At 48.5% G+C, this 20,365-nt stretch overlaps 1 protein-coding gene across 1 annotated transcript; it reads left to right on the forward strand.

Moving 5' to 3' along the window:
- Positions 1 to 8,604: 8,604 nt before the first annotated feature.
- Positions 8,605 to 15,084, forward strand: HMGB3 (high mobility group box 3). The gene is made up of 5 exons (XM_065643363.1): positions 8,605 to 8,753; positions 11,477 to 11,633; positions 12,170 to 12,309; positions 12,862 to 13,036; positions 13,593 to 15,084. The coding sequence occupies exons 1-5, from the start codon at positions 8,605 to 8,607 to the stop codon at positions 13,734 to 13,736; spliced, it is 765 nt and encodes a 254-aa protein (XP_065499435.1). The 3' UTR covers positions 13,737 to 15,084.
- Positions 15,085 to 20,365: the final 5,281 nt, after the last annotated feature.

Raw genomic sequence — 20,365 nt, forward strand, 5'->3', positions numbered from 1 at the left:
AAAGTAGCTTGGTGTGTCTGCAGGATCTGCTGTCATACCTTAATTACAGCGTAGCTGCATACAAAGCACAGTGACTGAAAATATTCCTGCCTTCTTGATAGTTTAATTGGCGGCATTTAGTTAGTTGTGTATATTCTCTTTCAGTGGAATCAAATCTAGAATTATGGAACTGATCATTTTTCAAAAGCAGGGAGTCTCTCGAGCCTGCTGCTGCAGGAGAGCCTACCTGAGTCAGCCAACAGCTTCCAGTTGTTGGAGCTGCTGTTTGCTGGCTGTTGCTATGGTGAAGTGATAGCACCAAACTGATACCAAAAAGGAAATGATATTTTCTGAACATATTTGTGAGAAGAAAAAAAGTATAGGAGACAGAGAGGTTATGGAGGGGCAGAAGCTTAAGGGACTTTGAGGGCTTTCCTGAGCCAGTGTTTCTTGCTTCCCTTTAACTGAAGGTCTGCCTAACCCATGGAGGACAATCCAAGAATCATCTGGTGCAGTGTCACCCTGGTGTTGTTTTGTGTGGGTGTTTTTTTTTTGTTTTTTTTTTTTTTTGTTTGGTTGGTTTTTTTTTTTTCAGCCATTTAAATGTTCTCCTAAACAATAAATACTTATAACTTCAATTTTCATTTTTCCTTTGCTTTTGGGGAGTCTATATGCATATGGGTGGTCTATTCATTTCCCAGATTTACAGTCAGCTTTGGGAACCTTATGTCCCAGCAGCATAGTGCTGGTCACAGCTTAAGAAAACTTGCTTCAGTTTCTGCCTTTGTAGGACCTATATTGTTTATGTCTTTTCTGACAACTACATTTTTAGCTCTTTTAAAGCCCTCTTGTGCTAACAGCGTGTTTCCCCATCAGGCTGGAAACACCCAACTCTCTCCTTGTTTTCTTACACCCAGACCTCCAACCTAGCCAAGATGCCAGTGGAACTGCTGGTCTGCACGATGCCCTCCCACAGCTGATCATCCTGGCAGCCTGACCAGGCACGGGAGATACCGAGTGCTCGGTTCACAGCTCTTGTGGTGGAAACTTGCTCCTCCTTCTCTCTAGCCAGGGACTTTGTACATCACTCCCCATCTCAGCAGTGACACGGGCATCTGGAGACAGGCAGCCTGTCTTTAAAAGTGAAAAACCATGGCCAGACCCAAAGCCACATTCAGAAACATGTTGTGAGATAGTGTAGAACCACGATTATGCTTCTTGGAGAACATTCTCCTCTTCTATTCATTTGAACATGAGTGGTTTTCATGTATCCTCTTGTCTGTGTGCCCTGTGCTGCCCTAGTCCTGTTTTGAAGCATGGACAGAGGCAGGATGGCCAAACAGAAAAAGATACACTCTCATGTGCAGATATTGCTGAGTGTGGGACAGGGGTATTCACAGTTTTGGAGACAGCTGTTGAATGATCTGAAAGCACCTCTGGCTACAGCAACACTTCAGGACTGTGAAATCAATATCCAATGGTAGCTTTCTTGCCCCAGTGCCAGCTCTTCTGATTGCTTCCGTTACTGTCACTTCAGTGGTGTCTGAAGTACACCTTGGCTGTGTCATCACCAGCTTCTGTCTAATGTGGGGCCATGCCTCCCTTTCTATCTAGTCCTTTGCAGGACTGCTGTTGCGTTGTAATTGCATTGGATTCCTAATAGAGTTTCTAGGTCTGCTGTCACAGCGTGATTGCAAGAACTTGTGTTGCATTGAATGTGGTCTTGATTACTTGCCAATTAAAGTGCAAGGAAAACACTTACAATCTTCTCCTTTAAAATTGCATCTAGATTCCATTTCCTCTGAAGGATATGGGAAACTTGCAGAGACTGTTTCCTGTTGTCCTGTCTTCCTACTTCTAGTATAATATTTAGCTTGGTGGGGTAGCTAGATAAATGCTTTTTTTTTTTTTCTTCAATACCTTTAATTTTTTTGACTGGGGTTCTTTGCATGCAAAACGGAAGCAGAAGTGCCCTTCTGAAGCTGAGTTTTGCTCATTTCTCATGCACCAGGTTGCTTGCAGGTTACAAGGTTTGGGATAGTGCCTCTTTAGAATGAAGATACGTGGAAGCAGATGGTTCTGTGGTAGCTGAGCATGGAGGGAGATGCCTGAAGAAAGTGTGCTGTGGTAGGAAGGCTGTGTTAGAAGAGGGAGCAGAGACGAGATGAAAATGAAAGGAGGCAGTATGCACGGGACATGCATTTTCCAGGAGCCTGGCAGCGTAGGAGGTGCTACCTGGTGGTGGCAAATCTCTTGGAGCAGGTGTGCAGGGGCGACCTCCTGCCTGCAACCCCCCGGGCAGCTCGGCAGCATGTGCTGGGAAAGAGCTGGGCCAAAGTGTGAAGGGGAGCAAAAACAGGAGGAGGAGAAGAGAGAGAAAGGAGGAAAAAAAGAAAGCCAAGAGGAGCAGGGACAGCGTGACAAGAAGCAGGGGGAGCCCACCTGTGAAGGTAATCATGAGTTTCTGTTGATCTTGTCTGTGGTTATACTGCAAGGAGGTTTTGAACTGCTGCCTAATATGACTGTCAATTACTTCAACTTGCATTTCTCACCTCAGTCTCCATGAAGTGCATTTGACAATAATTAATTTTGTGTATGCAACTGGGAGTGTATCCTACTCCTGCAGAGGTGCCAGCTTAATGGGATATGGCTCCAGGAGATAACAGCCTGTGCCACCCCATTAGGTGTTTTGGGGGGTGTCCTGTTCATCTGGACTAATATTTTAATTGTTGCAGCATTAGGTTTCCCACAGTTGAATTGGTATCAGATTAACCTCTGTCTCTCTGACCTTGCATGCCGGCAAGCTCCTTAAACAACATTGCTAATTTTATTTTCTACTTTCAGCACGTATTTAAGATAACTCTTTTTGTTTCATAGGCTAAAGAGGAAATATATGCACTGGCTGAGATCACAGTGAGCAATTACAAATATTTCACTATAGTTACAGGACTTGGAATTCAGCCTCAGGCCGTGGGCATCAGAAATCCATGCGTGGAAACTCCACGTGTTTTAAGATTGGTAGGGTTTCATATGGAGGGATTCCTCCTCATGTTTACTGAACCCAAACTCTTGATTTAAAAAAAAAAAAAAAAAAAAAAATCTTGTACTTGTAAATCAAAACTTTGCAAACAGCTTTTGACTATACCAGTTAGAGAAGAGTTAATTGAGCCTCTTTGTCTCTATTGCATGTTAACACAGAAGGTCAGTGATGGGAGAAGCTAGGTCCAAACTGCAGGCTTTTGAAACAGCCCCCTAACTAGCCTAATGAATATGCCGTTGAGATGAACAGGTCATTTAACACTTTTCATGTCGCTATTGTCCGTCCAACCTTAAATGTCAACTCTGTCATTCTGATAGGCTGGTTCTGCTTAAAAAGATTTCCTGGCTTTGTTAGATTCCTCAGAGGGATTTCCCCCCGCCCTTATTCCTAATTGCTGGCAGAACCCTACGGATGTATTTATATCAGCCTTTTCATTCGGGTCAAGTCTTCACTGGAGAATTTTGCCAGTGGGTAAGGGTGGTGAAGAGATGTGATACAGACAGAAGTGGAAGCGCCAAATGCAGTTGTAATTATACTGCTTGAAGTGCAGCTTATCGACTGTGATGGAATAACTGGCTTTGCTAAGGGCAGGATGGTTTTATACTCTGCTGTGCGGAATGTGACGATGTGCTGGGGTTGCGTGTGTCTGCGCTAGGACCATCTCACAGAGCTGGCGTGCTGGACTTCAACTGCCCAGGAAACATCTGAGCCCGGTCAGTCCCACTGAATGGGCCTGGTGGAAAGAACCTTCTGCTGATACCCGCCTTGTAGTAACCCCTCGTGACGGAGGTGAGAGTCTGGCGTTTCTGCCAGGACTTGAGCACATCTTTACTGTGCTGATGCTGGATGTCCAGGTTGCTTGAAAAAACATTTCACGGGAACCAAGTTGCATTCCTGACAGAACTGAATATTTATCAGAAATGTTTTACTCCACTTCCTCACTCTGTGAACAGCCAGCATGTTTCTTCTTGGGAGACATATATTTTTGCTGTAACCCACAGTGTTCGGTGGCCTAGAAGGCCTCAGAAAATTGCTTAGGTCAGGAGGACAGCAGGCAGATGGTCTCAGGCTTTCCAGTGAGATTTCTTGATGCCCCCTGTACTCCTTGCCTTGAATAGACTCCCCAGTGCCGTGATAAGAAGCACAACAACATGAGCACTCCTGATTTAACCACACAGTCATGGGCTCAACATATTCCAAAGCTGGGAAAAGGGCAAAAGGATGGATGCTGTATTGGTATAAGACACATCATTGCAGTTATTTGGCCCTGCAGACTTTACTGGGTTTCCGATACCTGCGTCACCTGGTGGATAGAAAGGTGGAAACTCTGGTATAAGCATTACAAAATAAAGGTTAATGGGGTGAAATAGCATATCTCCATGTGTTTATGCTGCAGACCAGAAGAACTTTTGTAGCTGTTTCCAGTGATGCTGCTGAATCCAAGCCCAAAAATCTCCTCATTAAGGAAACTGCTTTGGCAATGCACTGTGTAGTTGAGCTGCCCCTCCAAAATAGGAACTAGGTAACTGTTTTATTCCTCCTGAAAATAATCGTGTGTGTTTGGGAAGCTTTTCAGACACACTAGTTCGTTTTGAGGATATCATTGCACTGAGGGCCCTAGTCATTTTTCTGTGACTGGTGTCCTTCTAATTCACTGAGATGCTTTGAAATTTCAATGTGTAAATTCTTACTAGTCTCTTGCTACCTATTGATAGGTGATGCTATCCGTGATCAAGACAGCCAACACAACAAGCAAGGACACAACGTTAATTCAAACCAACTGTTTGGCTGAAACCACCCCAAATGCTAAGCAAATGCCCAGTGAAACCAGAAAGAGGTCAAGTACAAGTTAATGTCAGGCTAACTTTGTACATCAAGACAATTTGGACTCAGAATGGGAAGCGTGTTAAAGTTCTTGAGGACTAATCTTTTACACACAGTTGTTGTCCTCCAGGATCTCTCCGAGGAATTCATGGTCTCACCGATAGGAAGGAGATTAGCTGGATGAGCTGTGGAGCTGATCGGTGGTGGTGAGGATGCAGTTTCTTTACTACACCCATGGTATGGTGTTCCACAAAGGTCAGGTATCACTCTGCTCCCTTTCAGCACTTCTGATTTCTGAACAACTTAAATATTTGGTGGGCCTTATTTTACTAGCCATCTGACACAACTGGAGCAGGACAGAGCTGTGAGAAGGCTGACCCCACCAAGATGTCACTAGTGTTCAGATGAGATCTGGCATTGGCTGAAGAATAAGTGAACTTACTCTAGACCTCAGGCAATTCTAGGGAGCAAAAGAAGGCATTTTATTTGCAACTGTGGCTGACTTTCCTGAATTTAAAGTGTATTTATGTAATCTGTTGATTTGTTGAAGGACTCCTTGGTGGCTTCAGATTTTTTTCACAGCAGCCTCCCTGTTCTGTCATCTCTCGCTGAAAAAGAGATATCATTCTGTCTTGGCAGGTAGTGACATGGCTTCAGCTGTTTGCATCTCTGCTGTTTCCTGGACAGCGCCAACATGATCTACATGGGCCAGAAGCCTTCAGTGTTTGGCATCCCTAGCTGGGACAGGACTTTGCGGTCAATCTCCTCAGCAACAAACTATTGCAAGTATTGGAAGCTGTCTGCTTGCTGTGGGAACCTGAACCAAATTTTATGCCTGGGTCTTTATATTGAAGATTGCCTGGCCTGGGTCCCTGCTATGGGATGCAGGATATGGTTGACAGTTGCTTAAAAATGTAGCAAGTGTTTGCAAAATAAATCCCACATGCAGCAATCATGGTGAGGGTCAGGTTAGAACTTTGGGGAGGGAAGGTACAGGACTATGCATTGAGCTCTCCTGGCATGGTTGCAGACTTTGCTGCCTTCTGTGCCATGGGCCAGGCATCATGAAATTTCTCTTATAGCATAAATACACAGTAATCTGTAGCTTCCTATAGCATAAATACACAATAATCTGTAATATTAAACCAAAACAAACCAAACCTAAAATTTGCCAAACCTGCACTTCTTAGGAGTGTGTCCGTGCTCCTGGCTGTACCCTTCTGCACCCTCCTTTGCTTTGTCTCTGGTACTCGCCTGGCCCCTTGGAATGCTGGTTCAGTCTACTAATCCAGCAGAAAAGTAACCCAGCTAAAAAGGAGGTTGAATTTTGGGCTTCCTTTATTTATTTTCTGTTAGGTTAGTGAGCTGCCTTGGCTCCCAGAGGGGTCAGGTGAAGGCCAGAGCTGGAGTGCAAGAGACAGTAGGATTGCATGGCCTGGAAGAGGTTGTAGCAAAAGGTTAGATGTGCTCAGCCAACTTTCTAGGCTGTTTTCTTAGTGCACCACAAGAAAGTGCTCAGACACAGGGGTCAGGTGCAATGTGCAGGGCAGAGGGCACTGCTGGAGAATTTCTTTCAGCAGTGGCGATCCTGGAGGTGAGTAGAACCTTTCCCTATGAGGGTTATGTTCACCCGTTTGTTACTCAGCCCTCCACTGCTTTCAAAACCATGCCGTGAGTGCTAGGACAAAACCTTCAACCCATCTGTCTCTCAGCTACCAAAATATCTCCTTTGCCCCTTGACCAGCTGTCAAAACTTTCCTGGCCTTCCTAGAACAAGCATCTTAGGGAATGTTTCCCTTGGCCTATGAGAAATGGGAGGGATGGTCTGGAGACTACTATCAGGACTGCGCGTTTGATGCCAGGTGCCTGTCCTAAGCAAGCCTGTTCATCGGGGCTGCCACCCCTCGCCTTTGCAATGCTCCCAGCTTGGTGTGCTCTGTGGGATGAGATTGTGGTTCAAGGAAGAAAGTGCTTCAGATCAAAAAATTGTGCAACTCCAAAGCCAAGAAAAAAAGCCTTAATTATTCAACTAGTTTGAAACACTTTAAAGTATCCCTAAAAATAGGTGAGAGGGATGTTTGTCAGCTACAAAGAGATTATCCTGCAGTAGTATTGCTTGTCTTATTTTATGATGATGCTACAGAATACAGTCCCTCAGGTAGCCTCATTAATGTTTATGAATGAACCCCTTGTTTTATGTTCTTGGTTTTAGAAGGCAGAAATAGGACAAGAAGCTAGTAAGACTGGTTTTACCATATGTGCCTTGGAAAGCCCCAGGACATGGGTGTAGGGTCTCTATAAGCCCCAGTGGTTCTCTGTATGGATGACAATTGGATTTGGGTGCTCGCTAGACCAGCTGAAAAGGTGTACCCATAGGGAGAAATCCAGGCAGGGCTTTGGCTGGAATCCTGGGTGAAATTCAGCGTGCTTCCCAGCGGATCTGTCAGCGGAGGTTGGCACTTCTCTGTGTTTCATCACCCGTTTTGTTTTGATCTGTTCCAGCAAAGGCAACCCTAGAGCCATAAGTGCTTCCACAAGGCAGTATCTGGTAAACCCCACTGTCTGTCAGCATCTCAGCCCAGGGTGGAGTCTGCTTTTCACTATCTATTCCTTAAAGAGGGCAACTGTTTCTTCTGGCTATCTTAAAAGAAGGCTGGCAGTTACACCCAGCCCATAACAGTATGTGGTGGTTTCTGAGTCTTACCGCTCCATCCTTAAAATAACAGTTCTTTTTTCTGAGCCAAGCAACAATTGTGGTCAGCCACTAATACCAGTTTAACCATTTGGCAGCTGCCCTATAGGAAGGAGCTCTTTCAAGAGAGCCAAAGGAGCTCTTGTCCCTGTAGCCCCAGAGCCACGCTGTGTTGGTTTCAATCAGAAGGGCATGTTTACAGACTTCCTTGTATACAATCAGCCTCTATAATAACAACCAAATTCTAGAAAGTTAATACCAAACAAACTGTGGAAGCAGGTTAGAAATAGTAATTGAAGTTGTTTTGGTGCTTTATTTTATGAATGATTGGGTAAAACTCCCTGGTACCCCAGACAAGCATGCAGTTGCTTGCTCTGTAGTTCCTTTTCCATCCATCGTGTGTTGTGACTGTCAGTAGAGTTTATTTCGGGCTCGGTTCCCTTCCCTGTTACCCGTAGTAGTAACCGGCTCTGCAAACAGTGCCGTTGGAATTGGAACCTGGCCCTTACAGCTTTAGAGCAGAAATTCGCAATAAAAGGCTATTGTAGGCCGGGGTCCCACCCTCTCCCCCGGGATGCGGCCGGAGCTGTCCCTCGTCCCTTCGCTCCGCTTCCCGCGGCTCCCCTCGTCCCCCTACTCTCGCAGCGGATCTCCTCTTCAACAGGGCACCAGCACGGCCAGCGTGCGGAGCCGGGCCCCGCGTTGCCCGTCACCGCGGCTCTCCGCTGGGCAGCGCGGGGAGGCTGAGCACCGCACGTCGCGCAGCGACTCCGCGCCACGGCCCCGGTCCGTTCCACGGTGAACGGGGCGGCCGGCTCCCCGGGCAGCCGCAACCACGTGGCGGGGCCGCGTCCCGGTCCGCAGCGCTCCCGCCAGCCGGGGCGGAGGTTCCGCGGGGCGCGCAGCGGCGCGCGCCCCCCTCGCGCCAACTTTTCTCCTCTCCTCCCCCCCACCAAGGCGCGCGCCGCGAACTCCTTCTCCCGGCGGGCGCTCGTTTTGAATGAATGACTTCACCCGCGCCGGCCAACCGCCGCGCGGCCGCGCTTAATATTCATGAGGCGCCGCGCCAATGAGCGGGCGAGGAGGTTGTTTTAAACGGCGGAGCCCCGCAGCCAATCAGGCCGCTCTCGTAGGCAGCCAACGCGAGGCTGAGCCGCGCCGAGCCCCGCGTCGTGCCCTGCGCTCCAGCTCCTGTCCACACTCCCGCGAACAATACAGGTACGTGCAGCCCCGCCGCAACTTTTCGGGGGGCGGCTGCCCCCTGCCCGCCCTGCCGCCGCCCCGCCCTGCCCCCGCGCCTTCACCCCTCTGCTCTGCCTGCCCCGGGATTTTTTTTTTGTTATTATTTTTTTTTTGTTTTCTGTTCCTTCCTCCGAGTTTTTTTTTTTTTTAATTAAAAAAAAAAAATCGGAAAAATCACCCAAAACTTTCTTAGCCCCTCACAAGGGGATCGGTGGTACTGGGGCAGATGCTGCGTGCAGCTGGCGGGGCGGCGGACAGCGGGCGAGGCGCAGCGTTTGCCCCCCGTACTTCTCCCCTGCCCCACCGGGAGATCCCCCCGCCGCGGTGGGGCTACCTGTCCCCGGTGCTGCCCGGTTTCTCCCCGTCGGGCTCCCGTGCCGCCGAGAGTAATATGGCTGGTGCAGCAACTACACCGGGACTAACTCTTCTTCTCCCCCGCATGGGCAGGGATTTTTCTCTGCCGCCTCCTAATGTCGCACGGCAAAACGCGCGGCGCCCTCGGCTTTTATTTGCCCCCTTCCCCTGGGTGGGCTCGGTGGGTTGGCGGCGGTGGGAAAGTTGTTGGCCGTGCGCAATGCCGTGCCCGCTGTTTATTCTGCATTAATATGGCTGTCGCTTTAGCATCTGACAGGGATAAACCCTGCGCGCTGCGCCCGTCTGTCCCGGCGAAGCAGTTTTTTTCTCGCTGCTGCCGCCTCCAAACACCCCCGATCCTTTCGCCTCTGTCTCCGCTGCTCTTCCCCTACCCGAAAAGGTGTCTCTGGCGGGGCTGCGCCCGCGGCGGGGCCCTGTATCGCCTCTTCCCCGCGCCGCGCCGCCCGTGCTGTGGGCATTAATATGGCTGGCGCTGGAGAGCCCCGGCGAAGGGAAGAAAGACGTGTAAGCGGCATAGAGATGGGGAGGGGAGTCGCGGCGAGGAAAATCTCCTTCTCGACGCCCCGCAGGGGGCTCAAACCTTTCGCTTTCGCCCCGGCTTCTCTCTCCCCACCACCCCGTGCCCTCGGCCGGGCGCCCGGGGGCCGCCCCGGGGCTCTCTGCACTCTTTTTCTGGCGGCGCGGAGGAGCGTAGCGGCGGCGATAATGGCTGCACGGGAGCCTTTGTTAGAGAGCGCTGCGCTAGGCAGGGGCCGGGAGGGGGGGCGGGGGCGCCTCCCGCCCGCGCCCCGGCCCCGCCGCCCCCGCCGCCCGGCGGGGGGCCGAGCGGGGAGCCCCTTCTCGGCGGGGGCGGCGTTTTGGCGGGGACGGCGGCCGGGGGCGGCGGGCGCGGGGGGCCGAGCGCGGCGGAGGGGGGAGCGCGGCTTTGTTCGGCGGCGCGGCGGCGGCGCTGGGAGAAGCCATCTTAGCGAGCGGGGCCGGCCCTGGGTGCGGAGCGCGGCCGCCGCGGCTGCTCCTGCCGCCGCTCGCACCGGCCGCCCGGGGCCGGGCCGGCGCCCCCGGCCGCCGCCCGGCCCCCCGGCGCCCCCCGCCCGCCGCCTCGCCGCATTTCAGGGGCACTTTCTTTCATCAGGAGGCATTTCACAAAATGGAAGATGAATTATTGGCGTCTGGCGGAGCCGCCGCTGCCCCCGCCGGCCCCGGCCCCGCCGCAGGTGCCCGCGCCCCGCGGAGCCCGGCCGCCGCGGTGACCTTGGCGGGGGGAGAAGATGGCGGGAGGAGAGCGGAGCGGAGCCCGGGCCGGCCGCGGCGGGCCGCTCGCCCCCAACTTCGGGAGCAAGTGGTGGCTCCGGCCCCGCTCCGCGCTCCCGCCTCGCCGCGGGCCGCCGGTCTCCGCGGGTTTTCCTCTGCCCTGCGCGGGGCTGTGCGGGGGCAGCTCCGCAGCGGCCGGGGCGGGAGAGGGCGGTTTAAAGCCACTTTCGCTGCCCTTTGGGGGTTAATAGGTGTAATTAAATATTAACGTTGTGCCAATAAAAATTAAATTTTAAAATGCCTAAGAAGCTGTAAATAGGCAGTACTGCTGCCTTTTTTTTTTTTTTTTCTGAGGGGAAAAAAATTACAGAAGAGGGGGAAAGAAATACAGCCCAAAAGTTAGCATCGTGCTCCCGGTGACTTGCTAATCACATCTTTGCACTGACCACTGTGCCTCTGAACATGTCACTTGGTGGAGCAAGAGCAAGTGTTCCTCACCTTGCAGAGCTCTGTGGGTCCTTTTATGTTTAAAACTGCCCCTTATTTGCACTCCTCTGTAAAAGGTTATGCGCTTTTACAGGGGGGAATAATCTGTCCTGCCTTTCTGCGTGGACAGCAGCTGCTAACATGAACTCCAGCTACTCCAGGGATAAGTCATAGCCTGGCACTGTGCATGCCACTCAAGCCCCAGCGTGGTAGCCAATTAAAACAAATATTTTATATTAGTTCATATATAACTCTTAATGGGCAGGAGTATGTGTATTTAATAGCCTGTCTCCAGTGTTTGGGCATGATGTAAATATGTATCAATGTAAACCTTAAATCTGTGACCAGTTTCACTTGGCTCAAGTCTGCAACCCAAGTGTCAAGGAAGAATAATTTAAGTTTCTGTATTTGGGATGGTAAGGGGTGTCGCGGTGGGGAAAGGAATGCGTTACCAATGGGACATCACATCAGGGCATGGTGGCACGCATATATATAAATATACGCACAGCACGTGTGTATACACACCTATGTATATATGTTCATGTATATATGCATTCACTCTTCCCCCCCCGCCCCCTTTCCTACAGAGTCAAGATGGCTAAAGGTGATCCGAAGAAGCCCAAGGGCAAGATGTCTGCCTATGCATTCTTTGTGCAGACGTGCCGTGAGGAACATAAGAAAAAGAACCCAGAGGTTCCAGTCAACTTTGCAGAGTTTTCCAAGAAGTGCTCAGAGAGGTGGAAGGTACCTTAATTTGTGACTTCCCGAAGGGATAACTTCTTGTGGTATCTGCTAGGATGAGGTGTGTGTGTGTTTGAACATGAAGAGAGCCAGTGCTGTTTTGGTCTGTGTGCTGTTTTTGTCAAGGTGTCCCGGTTATTGAGCGGGTGCTGCTGGCTCCTGTAATGATTGTGAAGGCTTCAGCCCAGTGTATCTGCCCGTTAGGTGCTTCCACTGCAGCCTGGCCTCCTTGCCTGTTCTCGAGCAGTGCCCTTCAGCAGCTGCGTCCCTCCAGGCCTGTGTCCTCAAGAAGGACTCTGACTGTATGTGTTTCTCCCATTTCTGTTGCTTTTCTCTCGCTGAGTATGCCAGCTGTGGCTGCGGTCCCTGGTGCAGGACCTTTGTCCCCACGGTGGTCCAGCTGGAAAACAAACACATTCTGAAAACTCCCCTGTTGAGTCAGTATGTGTTGGCTTATTAAAGTTTGCCAGCTATTGAACAGTTGGGTAATCACAGGTTTGGTGTCTTGTTTTTTGGGTTTGTTGTTTTTTTTTTTTTAGACCATGTCAAGCAAGGAGAAGGCTAAATTTGATGAAATGGCAAAAGCTGACAAGGTACGATATGATAGAGAAATGAAGGACTATGGACCAGCTAAGGGTGGCAAGAAGAAGAAGGACCCCAATGCCCCGAAACGACCACCGTAAGTAACTTTGAGGCATTAAATGAACGAGTACTTTGGTTTGTTTTTATGCCCTGTAACGCAGCTGATAGGTTTCCATAAAGGAAGTAGATGGGGCATACTGTTGGTATAGCGGTATTGGTAATCATAGGTTACTGATACTGTCTTTTAAATCTTCTAGGCAGCTTGTAATTTTGAGCATGTAGAGTACTAACAGGAGCTGTCAGTACTTGGTACTGAATATTGAGTTTAACTCATGGTGATGGAAGAAAGTGACTGGGTCACAGTGAGACTTGTGTATCTAAAATGGAATTGAGCCGGCGGGGAGGATAGACAACACTTGCTTAAAAACAGCATTGGGTGAAGGCTGCAGGTCTGGGCCTCAGTAAAATCAAAATGTGTTTAGGATTGTGTTTTGCTGTGGATTTATTTTTTTAAAGTTTAAAAAAAAAAAAGAATTTCTGCTCAATGTGTGAGTGCATGTGTGGATGTTGTGGGTGAGGGACGGAGGAAGGGGATGCTCCCCCAGTGCGCTGCTGTGATGCTGACTGTCCTCTGGTGCTTCTCCCCAAGGTCTGGCTTCTTCCTCTTCTGTTCAGAGTTCCGCCCCAAGATCAAGTCCACAAACCCTGGCATATCCATTGGGGATGTAGCAAAGAAACTAGGTGAAATGTGGAACAACCTCAGTGATGGTGAAAAGCAGCCTTACAATAATAAGGCAGCTAAGCTGAAGGAGAAGTATGAGAAGGTAAGGCTAGTTTTCACTTGTCTCTTCCGTACTGGCTCGTGTGTTGATGCGTTTCTGTAACATAGACCCAGCTAAGGTGCCCCCAGCGTCGTGAGCTTGTCCAGCTTACAGACCTGTTCTCATTGCGCTGTGTGCTACATACCCGAACTTTGTGTACGTTGGGACGGAGTAGGTTAGAGAGCTGCAGGCGGATTCCAGCGAGGAGGGAGAGCTTCCCCTCAGTGCTGTGCAGCAGCAACTGCTCGTGTTGCTCCAGCAAAGGGTTTGCTATGCTGTTAAAGGAGCTTTGTCCTGTTAGCAGGAAACGTTTGAGAGGCTGGGTTGTCTTCTCCTCCTCAAATAAATAACTGCGAACGCAGGGTTCAAGGCCTCCATCATCCGGTGGCAGACGAGTGCGCTGAGGTGTCTGCATCCCTGTGTGCTGGGGTGCTGCTGTGTCTCCTTTTGGGGGTGCAGCTGTGGAAGGCCAGTCCCTTTACACTAACGCCTGCTGCTGTACAAATGCTGTGTGTGTTTGCTGCTTAGAGCAAATTAAGACATCCCCTTGACTTTGCAGGATGTTGCAGACTACAAGTCTAAAGGAAAGTTTGATGGCGCAAAAGGAGCAGCAACCAAAGCTGCTCGGAAAAAGGTAGAGGAAGAAGACGAAGAGGAGGAGGAGGATGAAGAAGAGGAGGATGAAGATGATGATGATGAATAAAACTGTACAATACTTGTCTCCATGTGAATACCATAGAGTAGGGGAAACACCATAAATGAAGCACCTCTTATTTGAGATGGTGTCTTTTGCCCTTATTAGGCTTAATTAAAAAAAAATTCGGATTCCGATCGCGTTGTAGTTTCTAAAAGTGCTCTAGAAATTGTAACTGGTTTACATGAAGTGGCCATGGGTGTAGTGAGCACCCTGAAACTGTATCAAAGTTGTACATATTTCCAAACATTTTTAAAATGAAAAGGCGCTCTAGTGTTCTCCTAACTCTGTGCACTTTGCTGTTGGTGTAACAAAGCATTTAAAAATGTTTCAAGCATTTTTTTTAATTTGTAAGGTGGTGTTACTATATGGTTATTGGCTAGAAAATCCTGGGTTATAAACTGTACATATCTATAGTTTGTAAAAACTAGACAGATTCTTGTGGTACATGCTTAGAGTTATGATGCCTTAGAGGAGCCGTGATGACTTGGAAAGGCTGCACGTTCCCCGGGGTGCCATGGCCCAAAGCATGCACTGCGAGGGTAGATCTATTTACACTACAGTGGGCGTCCATTTAGCTTAAAGTTGTCTTTCTGTATATAGTGAAATAGCATTCTGCTGCCATTCTTAGTTGTGGAAGGGGTTCAGCTGGCATGAGAAGTGTATGGATTTTTTTAGTTAAGTGCGGTAGTTTTTAAACTGAAACTGTAGACATCTCTTCATCGTCAACTAAGTGAAGAGCCAGTGCAGCAACTGAAGTTCAAAAACACTCTGTACTTAAACGAATTTGCAACGTTCTGTTTTTTTTGTATGTTTAGAATGCTGAAATGTTTTTGAAGCAAAATAAACAGTATTACATTTTTAAAACTGTTCTTGACAACACTCTAAATTTCTGGTTTAAAAGGATCTTAACAACAGCAAGAGGTTCATTTTGAAGTCTGTGGCATCCCTCAGGGCTGGTGACTTAGGAAACATTCTGACTCAAGGATTAAAAAATAAATAATAAACTAATAAATGGTGGCCAGCCAAAACTGGCTGAATTGAAAGAGATGGCTGCTCCAGCTAATATGCAATCGTAACTGTTTATGGCTGAGTGGCATAAGATGCTATGCAAGTTTGAACTTTATTACTTGAACTTGGGAGCCTAAATGAACATTCATGACGTAATTGTTTGTTTGTGTGTGTATATAGCAGCATTCAGAGATGCAGAGAAAGGTAGGTGGCTAGGAATGAGGCTGACACCATGGAATAAGTATAAAAGCATAGTTTGGATTTTTTTTCAGTTGTGTTGGGTAAATTTATAGCCCAAATGCATTGCTGTACATATTAAAATGTGCCTTTTTTGTCCTGTGTTAAACTGTTTCAGACTTGTGTTTTTTCTAGCATCTTAATTCCTGGCAGGAGCCAGGTGCCTAGTCTAACTCCCTGCTGAAGTAGGAGCGTGGCACAGGTACTTAGTCTGTGTCCTTTCTCTAATGTCGCAAGTTTTAATAGGAGTTGGGTGCTGTGAGGTGGGCTGCGGGAGTGATGCAGGTGTCTCCCGTTTGGTGACCAGCTGGCTGCGTTGCAGTTGTGTCCTCTTTCCAGATCCAAGCTGAGGATGTTTTGCAGCTCTTGAAAGGGAAAAGCAATACCTGGTCTCTAGCTGGTGACTCTAACCTTATTTTTCCTTAGCGTGGAAACTGCACAAACTGGGAGAACTATAGCACTGGTGTTTCCTTGGCAGCAAGGAGGAGATAGGGGTGTGAGAACGCTTGCGTTAATAGCAGGTCGAAGATGCGAGCTGCTGTGTGCAGCTGACTTGGAGGACAGGGTAACTCATTAGTGTCAACTGTGGGTATGGGCTGCTGCCACCCCTTCTTTTGAGCCAACCTGCACTTTAATGAGGGCCAGGCTTCCAGGCAGTAACTATTTCTAATGTGGATAAAACTGCTTTGTTGCCTAATTGAATAGCGCATCTGGCTTCCCGTGACTTCTCGACAACCATAGTAGCTTGGCAAAACAGTCTCATCTAGTGTTGCGGTGGACTAGGACTTTAAAGAAAAACTTGGTATTGGATGAAGCAAGCTAATAAACTTCTGTGAAATGTAGCAACATGTGGCAACTTTTTAAAGGCTAAGTTATTGTTGGATCACTCAGAAATAGTTTTATAATTGTTTAGTTATGGCAATTCTTAGTGTCTTTAATGCACAAAAAAAGTGTGAAATTTGCCCCCATGTTATGGGAAGTTGCATTTTAAAAGCCTCAATAAAGCTGCATCTGGAAAAGAAATAGGTACCTTTGTATTTGCTACCCTTCCCACACATCTTCTAATGCAAGGGGAAAGACTGGAGATTGCAGCACGTGCAAATTTGAGGAAGTGGTGGGGCAGAAGAGAAAAGCTATGGCATCATTTCAGGAGCTGTAATACTGTTTCTATTGTCTAGCTGGCAAAATCTCCCCTTAGCCACATATGGGAATTAGTGTAGATCACTGCTGCGCAAATCAAGCTTGGCTTTGAATTAACTGCTAGTGAGCTGAGCCCCTATTGATAGTATTAGCAAATAAGAACTAGAGCTGACAACTCTTTGTCTTCATTATATTGGAAATCTATAGAGTTGCAGGGCTTGATTAAGGTCTTGGACCTTACAGTGCGCTACCTATTCCTGCTCTGCAAATGCCTAAAGTATGGCATGCCCCGGGGATGCTGTTCAATACAATGCTGGTGCAGGATGCCAGGGACTCAATGGACATTGCAGATGTAGCGATGATATTTCTTCCTCCAGTGCTCTGCCATTGATAAACACCATAGTGTGAATGTGTATAAATAAGACATGATTTTGACCCCCACCACTAGTTTTTGTGTTCTGAGATGTCAGCTTGAATATTGGGAAGTGTTTAATTTCACCCAGCTCCATTTTTTGATGGAACACCCTCCAAATGTTCTTTCTCTCTGCTCTGTTTCAGAGCAGACATCCCAGCTTGAGGCTGCTGTACAGCTAAAACTTGTAGTTTGAATTTAGTCCCAAGCCAAGCAGAGTAAATATGTCTTTTATTAACTCCGTTATATGTTGGGGAAGGATAATGAAAAAATAGATTTAGGGAAAGTGAGGGAAGGAATGAAGAGAGACTCTTCCTTGCATGAATTTGACAGCTGACTGTGAGACCCCTTCTATTCCCAAAATGCAAAATGTGATTTCTTGCGTTCCCCCATCCATGCTGAGGCAGGCTGTGAGGGCGAGGGGCTTGGTTAAGAAGGGGCAGTGATGATACTGCAGCTTTTGAAACCTGCTCGCTGCTGGGGCGACAGAGGATGGCTGGATTGGGTGGTGTGGTCCCTCTGGATGCCTAGAACAGTGGCAGAGATGTGAGAGCTTTTGCTCAGAGGAAAGCATTTGCCAGTGCTGATGTGGGGCAGAGATGGGCAGAGGCAGGCAGGGTGCTGCCTGGTGGCACCGACCCATGTCGTGCAGGTCGTTTCCCATGGTTGGTACTGTTTGATTTGCACTCAAGACTATACGTAGTCTTGAGAACACAGTTGCTACCAAAATGCACTACATCCCTCTGAAATCAAACCAACTGGGGAGCGATGGGATGAATGGGGCTGGTGAGCTGCCTCTGCTGAAAATGAGCCTGGCAGCCCATTAGCGTGACCCAGGGAGGCAGAGGAGTGATGCTCTCCTGCTGCTCTGTAGCCTATACATTTCTGAATTCAGTTGAAACGTGGTAAATATTTGGTGTGAGCTGAAAGTGAGCCCTGAGATTAGAGGGAGGGCTGTGGGGGAGGAACTGCATTGGGAAAGCCTCACTGCTGGTGTGGGGTTAGCTTGCCGCAAACAGTCACAACAAAAACCGTGCTGCGGGATGGTTTCCTACTGCTTGTGTTGGTGCCTTAATGCATCTGTGGGGAAGCAGTGCATTAATTTTTTTGTAATAAAATTAATTAAAAATCCTAGTGCAAATGCATACTGAATCAATTAGCAGCAAAGGGCTGCAGCTCTAATGGAGGTCCAGAGGAAGGTGCAAGTCTGCTTTGGGGATCGTACTGGGGATACAGGCAGAGTCAGAATACCTCTCTTATCTGCTCCCTTTGAACGGCTGACTTTTATACAGTTTTATTCACTCTTAATAAGCCCTGCAGGAACAGCAGTGAGGTGCGAGGGCTTCAGTTGGCTCTGGCTCAGGCGGTGGCAGGTGAACAGCTTTTCGCTTCCAGCCTCCGGCACAATCCTGGCAGCCACCTCGAGTTTGTTTTCCCTCTGCTCGCTCAGGCTGTTGTTCCAGGGGTGGAGAAGCACCCCCCAAGTAGGCTCTCTTCTGCTGAGGGTTTTGGGAAGCAGAGCTTGGACCAGGAGAAGTGGCCAGGATGGGACCTCCCTATGGGCTTTGCTGGGCTGAGAGCAGGACGCTGCGTTTATGGCTGCGGGATTACCCTGCTACTCACTTTCTGACAAACCCCACACTCTACTCTGTGAGTGTGAGCCCAAGCTCTAAGAGATAGCGGAAGGGAACTGTGACAAGTGACACATTTATTTCTTTCTGCTAGAGCTGCACCAGATTTTAATGCAATAAACTGAACTGCAAATTGCCGCTGTGCTGCAAACAAAGTGTGCTGGAGACCCCATTACCAACCAGTTGCGCTCTAAACGTGTTGCAGCTTGCAGTGGAGAAGGGACCAAATAAGCAGCATGCCTGAACCCCCTTGTTCATGCCTTGTGAGGTGTCTTCATCCCTTATTGGCAGGCTGGGCTCTGGTGGGAGTGTTGCGTGTGCCTGCCCGTGCTTGGGCAACATTTGGCAACCTGTGTTCAAAGTGCTCGCAACCATCTCATCCTTCTGATAAGTCTGATACGTACATGCTAAAGTGGGATGTGGGTGAGGAGTAGCTCCTTGCCTGTGCTGACAACCTTGATTGGAGTTATCTGCTGCTAAGAGCTTTTCCCTGAGTGCCCTCCTGCACCTGGATCCCTAATTTAGGTAGGAGAAAGCAGCCACAGCCCTGTTAGAGTGGCCAGCTGCATCTCCTGGATGGTGAGTACCTCCTTCTCTTGTTCCTGGATATGGCATGGCCTCACGGATAACACTGATGAAGTAGCTAAACTAGGGTTAGTCCTTCCGCTAAGCCAGGGCAGAGAGAACAAGTGACCTGCCTGGGATGGGAGCCTGGGCGCTGTGTGGAGCAGCAATCCTGGTGCTGTGGTGGGGTGAGACCTTTGGACGCTGGCATGCATGGAAGCAAATCTTTGTCTTGTTGAGATTGAGAGATGGAACCACATTAATTGCAGTAAGGGAATGCCTGTCCTGTAACTGTGTCCCCCAACACAGGTGACTTCATGTCCCTGACTGAATCCAGCAGCCAGGAAAATCACAGCTGGGAACTGCATCATGTTGTGGGACTGTGTGTTTTTGATGGTGTTTGCTGCGTTGACTTTTGAGCCCCTGAAGTGCAGAAAGCTGCTGCTCTGTCCCCATTCCCACCACCTCGTTTTGCTTCTGTCTGTGTCCTCCTCGCCGAGACCCCGCGGAGCAGGAGCAGCCCCTGTGCGCGGTGTCACACGCCTGTGCACGCTGCTGTAGCCCAGCCTGTGTAAGGAGAGAGGCAGGTAGGATGCTACAAGCGATAGAGTTGCTTTTTCTTCCCAGCCCCTCTTGTTCTAAAGCTCCCTTAGGTATTTCAAGTCAGAAAAATACTCTTTTTAAAAATATTAGTCAAACATGGCCTGGTTTTGTTGTTGTTAGAGTATATTACTTGTGTTTTTAACTGCTTCTTTGTGAAGCTTAAGATTTGCTTTATGTTTGTTTAGACAATTCATACATGTAGAAGGGTGAAGTGGTTTGAGGGATTCCTTCCCACAAATGCCTCTTGCCTGCTGCTAATTACTGTGTGATTGCTCTTTTACTATGTGTTAACTGGGATGTGTCTGCAATAATTCATGGTCTTGCAAAAGAGTTTCAAGAAAGGTGGGAGCAGGGGCAATTTGGTCTCCAGTTTTCTTAAATGTGTTGGTCGAGTTTTCTTCTCTTTTGCTTTAGAGCTCAGGCTGGGGATCTTCCCCGGGCTTGGGTTCTGCAACTGCTCAAGGTATTGCTACCTGCAGCTCCTGGCAAAGGTCGCTCCCCAGTAGCAGGGAGAGCAAAAGGAAACATGTGCTGAGCCTTCTAGTGCTTTATTTTATTTCATTGCTTCATATAGTAATTTAGTTTTTGCAAGCTACTGGGAGGTTTTTCAAACCAAGCTCAAAGATCAAGGTGTCAGTAAAAGTCTTGAGGAGAACCTTTATTCCAGGGATTTGTCTGGAAGTGGAATAAAACCTGACTAAACAGCATTGAACTGTCTAATTAAACATCTTTCACTCCTCACTGTCGCTTGTGTTTCTTTCCTTGGTGATTACCCACCAGAGAGAATTGCCTCGCAAAAAAATGAGCTAGACCAGACCTGGTATTTTGAACCTTGAGAGTGACTTGCAAAAGGTCTTCAATGGTTTTGGACATAAGAGGACTTGGCTTTGTTTTCTTCTGTTCCCCTTGTAGCGCTTTGTCTGGGCAGAAAGGGAAGGGGTCTCCCTTACAGGCTCAGCCCTTTGCCTGTCTCGTTAACACATGACTCCACATCTGTGAGGAGCACCAAGAAACACTCCTGCAAACCCAGGGAGGATCGC

Source organism: Caloenas nicobarica, chromosome 12, assembly GCF_036013445.1.
Source record: "Caloenas nicobarica isolate bCalNic1 chromosome 12, bCalNic1.hap1, whole genome shotgun sequence".
Taxonomy (NCBI): domain Eukaryota; kingdom Metazoa; phylum Chordata; class Aves; order Columbiformes; family Columbidae; genus Caloenas; species Caloenas nicobarica.

Bases quoted from the DNA above. Each gene is read 5' to 3' on its own strand.
- HMGB3 (XM_065643363.1), top strand. From the start codon at position 8,605: ATGAGCGGGCGAGGAGGTTGTTTTAAACGGCGGAGCCCCGCAGCCAAT. The intron at 11,634-12,169 runs GTACCTTAATTT...TTTTTTTTTTAG, and splicing joins AGTGCTCAGAGAGGTGGAAG to ACCATGTCAAGCAAGGAGAA. The intron at 13,037-13,592 runs GTAAGGCTAGTT...TTGACTTTGCAG, and splicing joins TGAAGGAGAAGTATGAGAAG to GATGTTGCAGACTACAAGTC.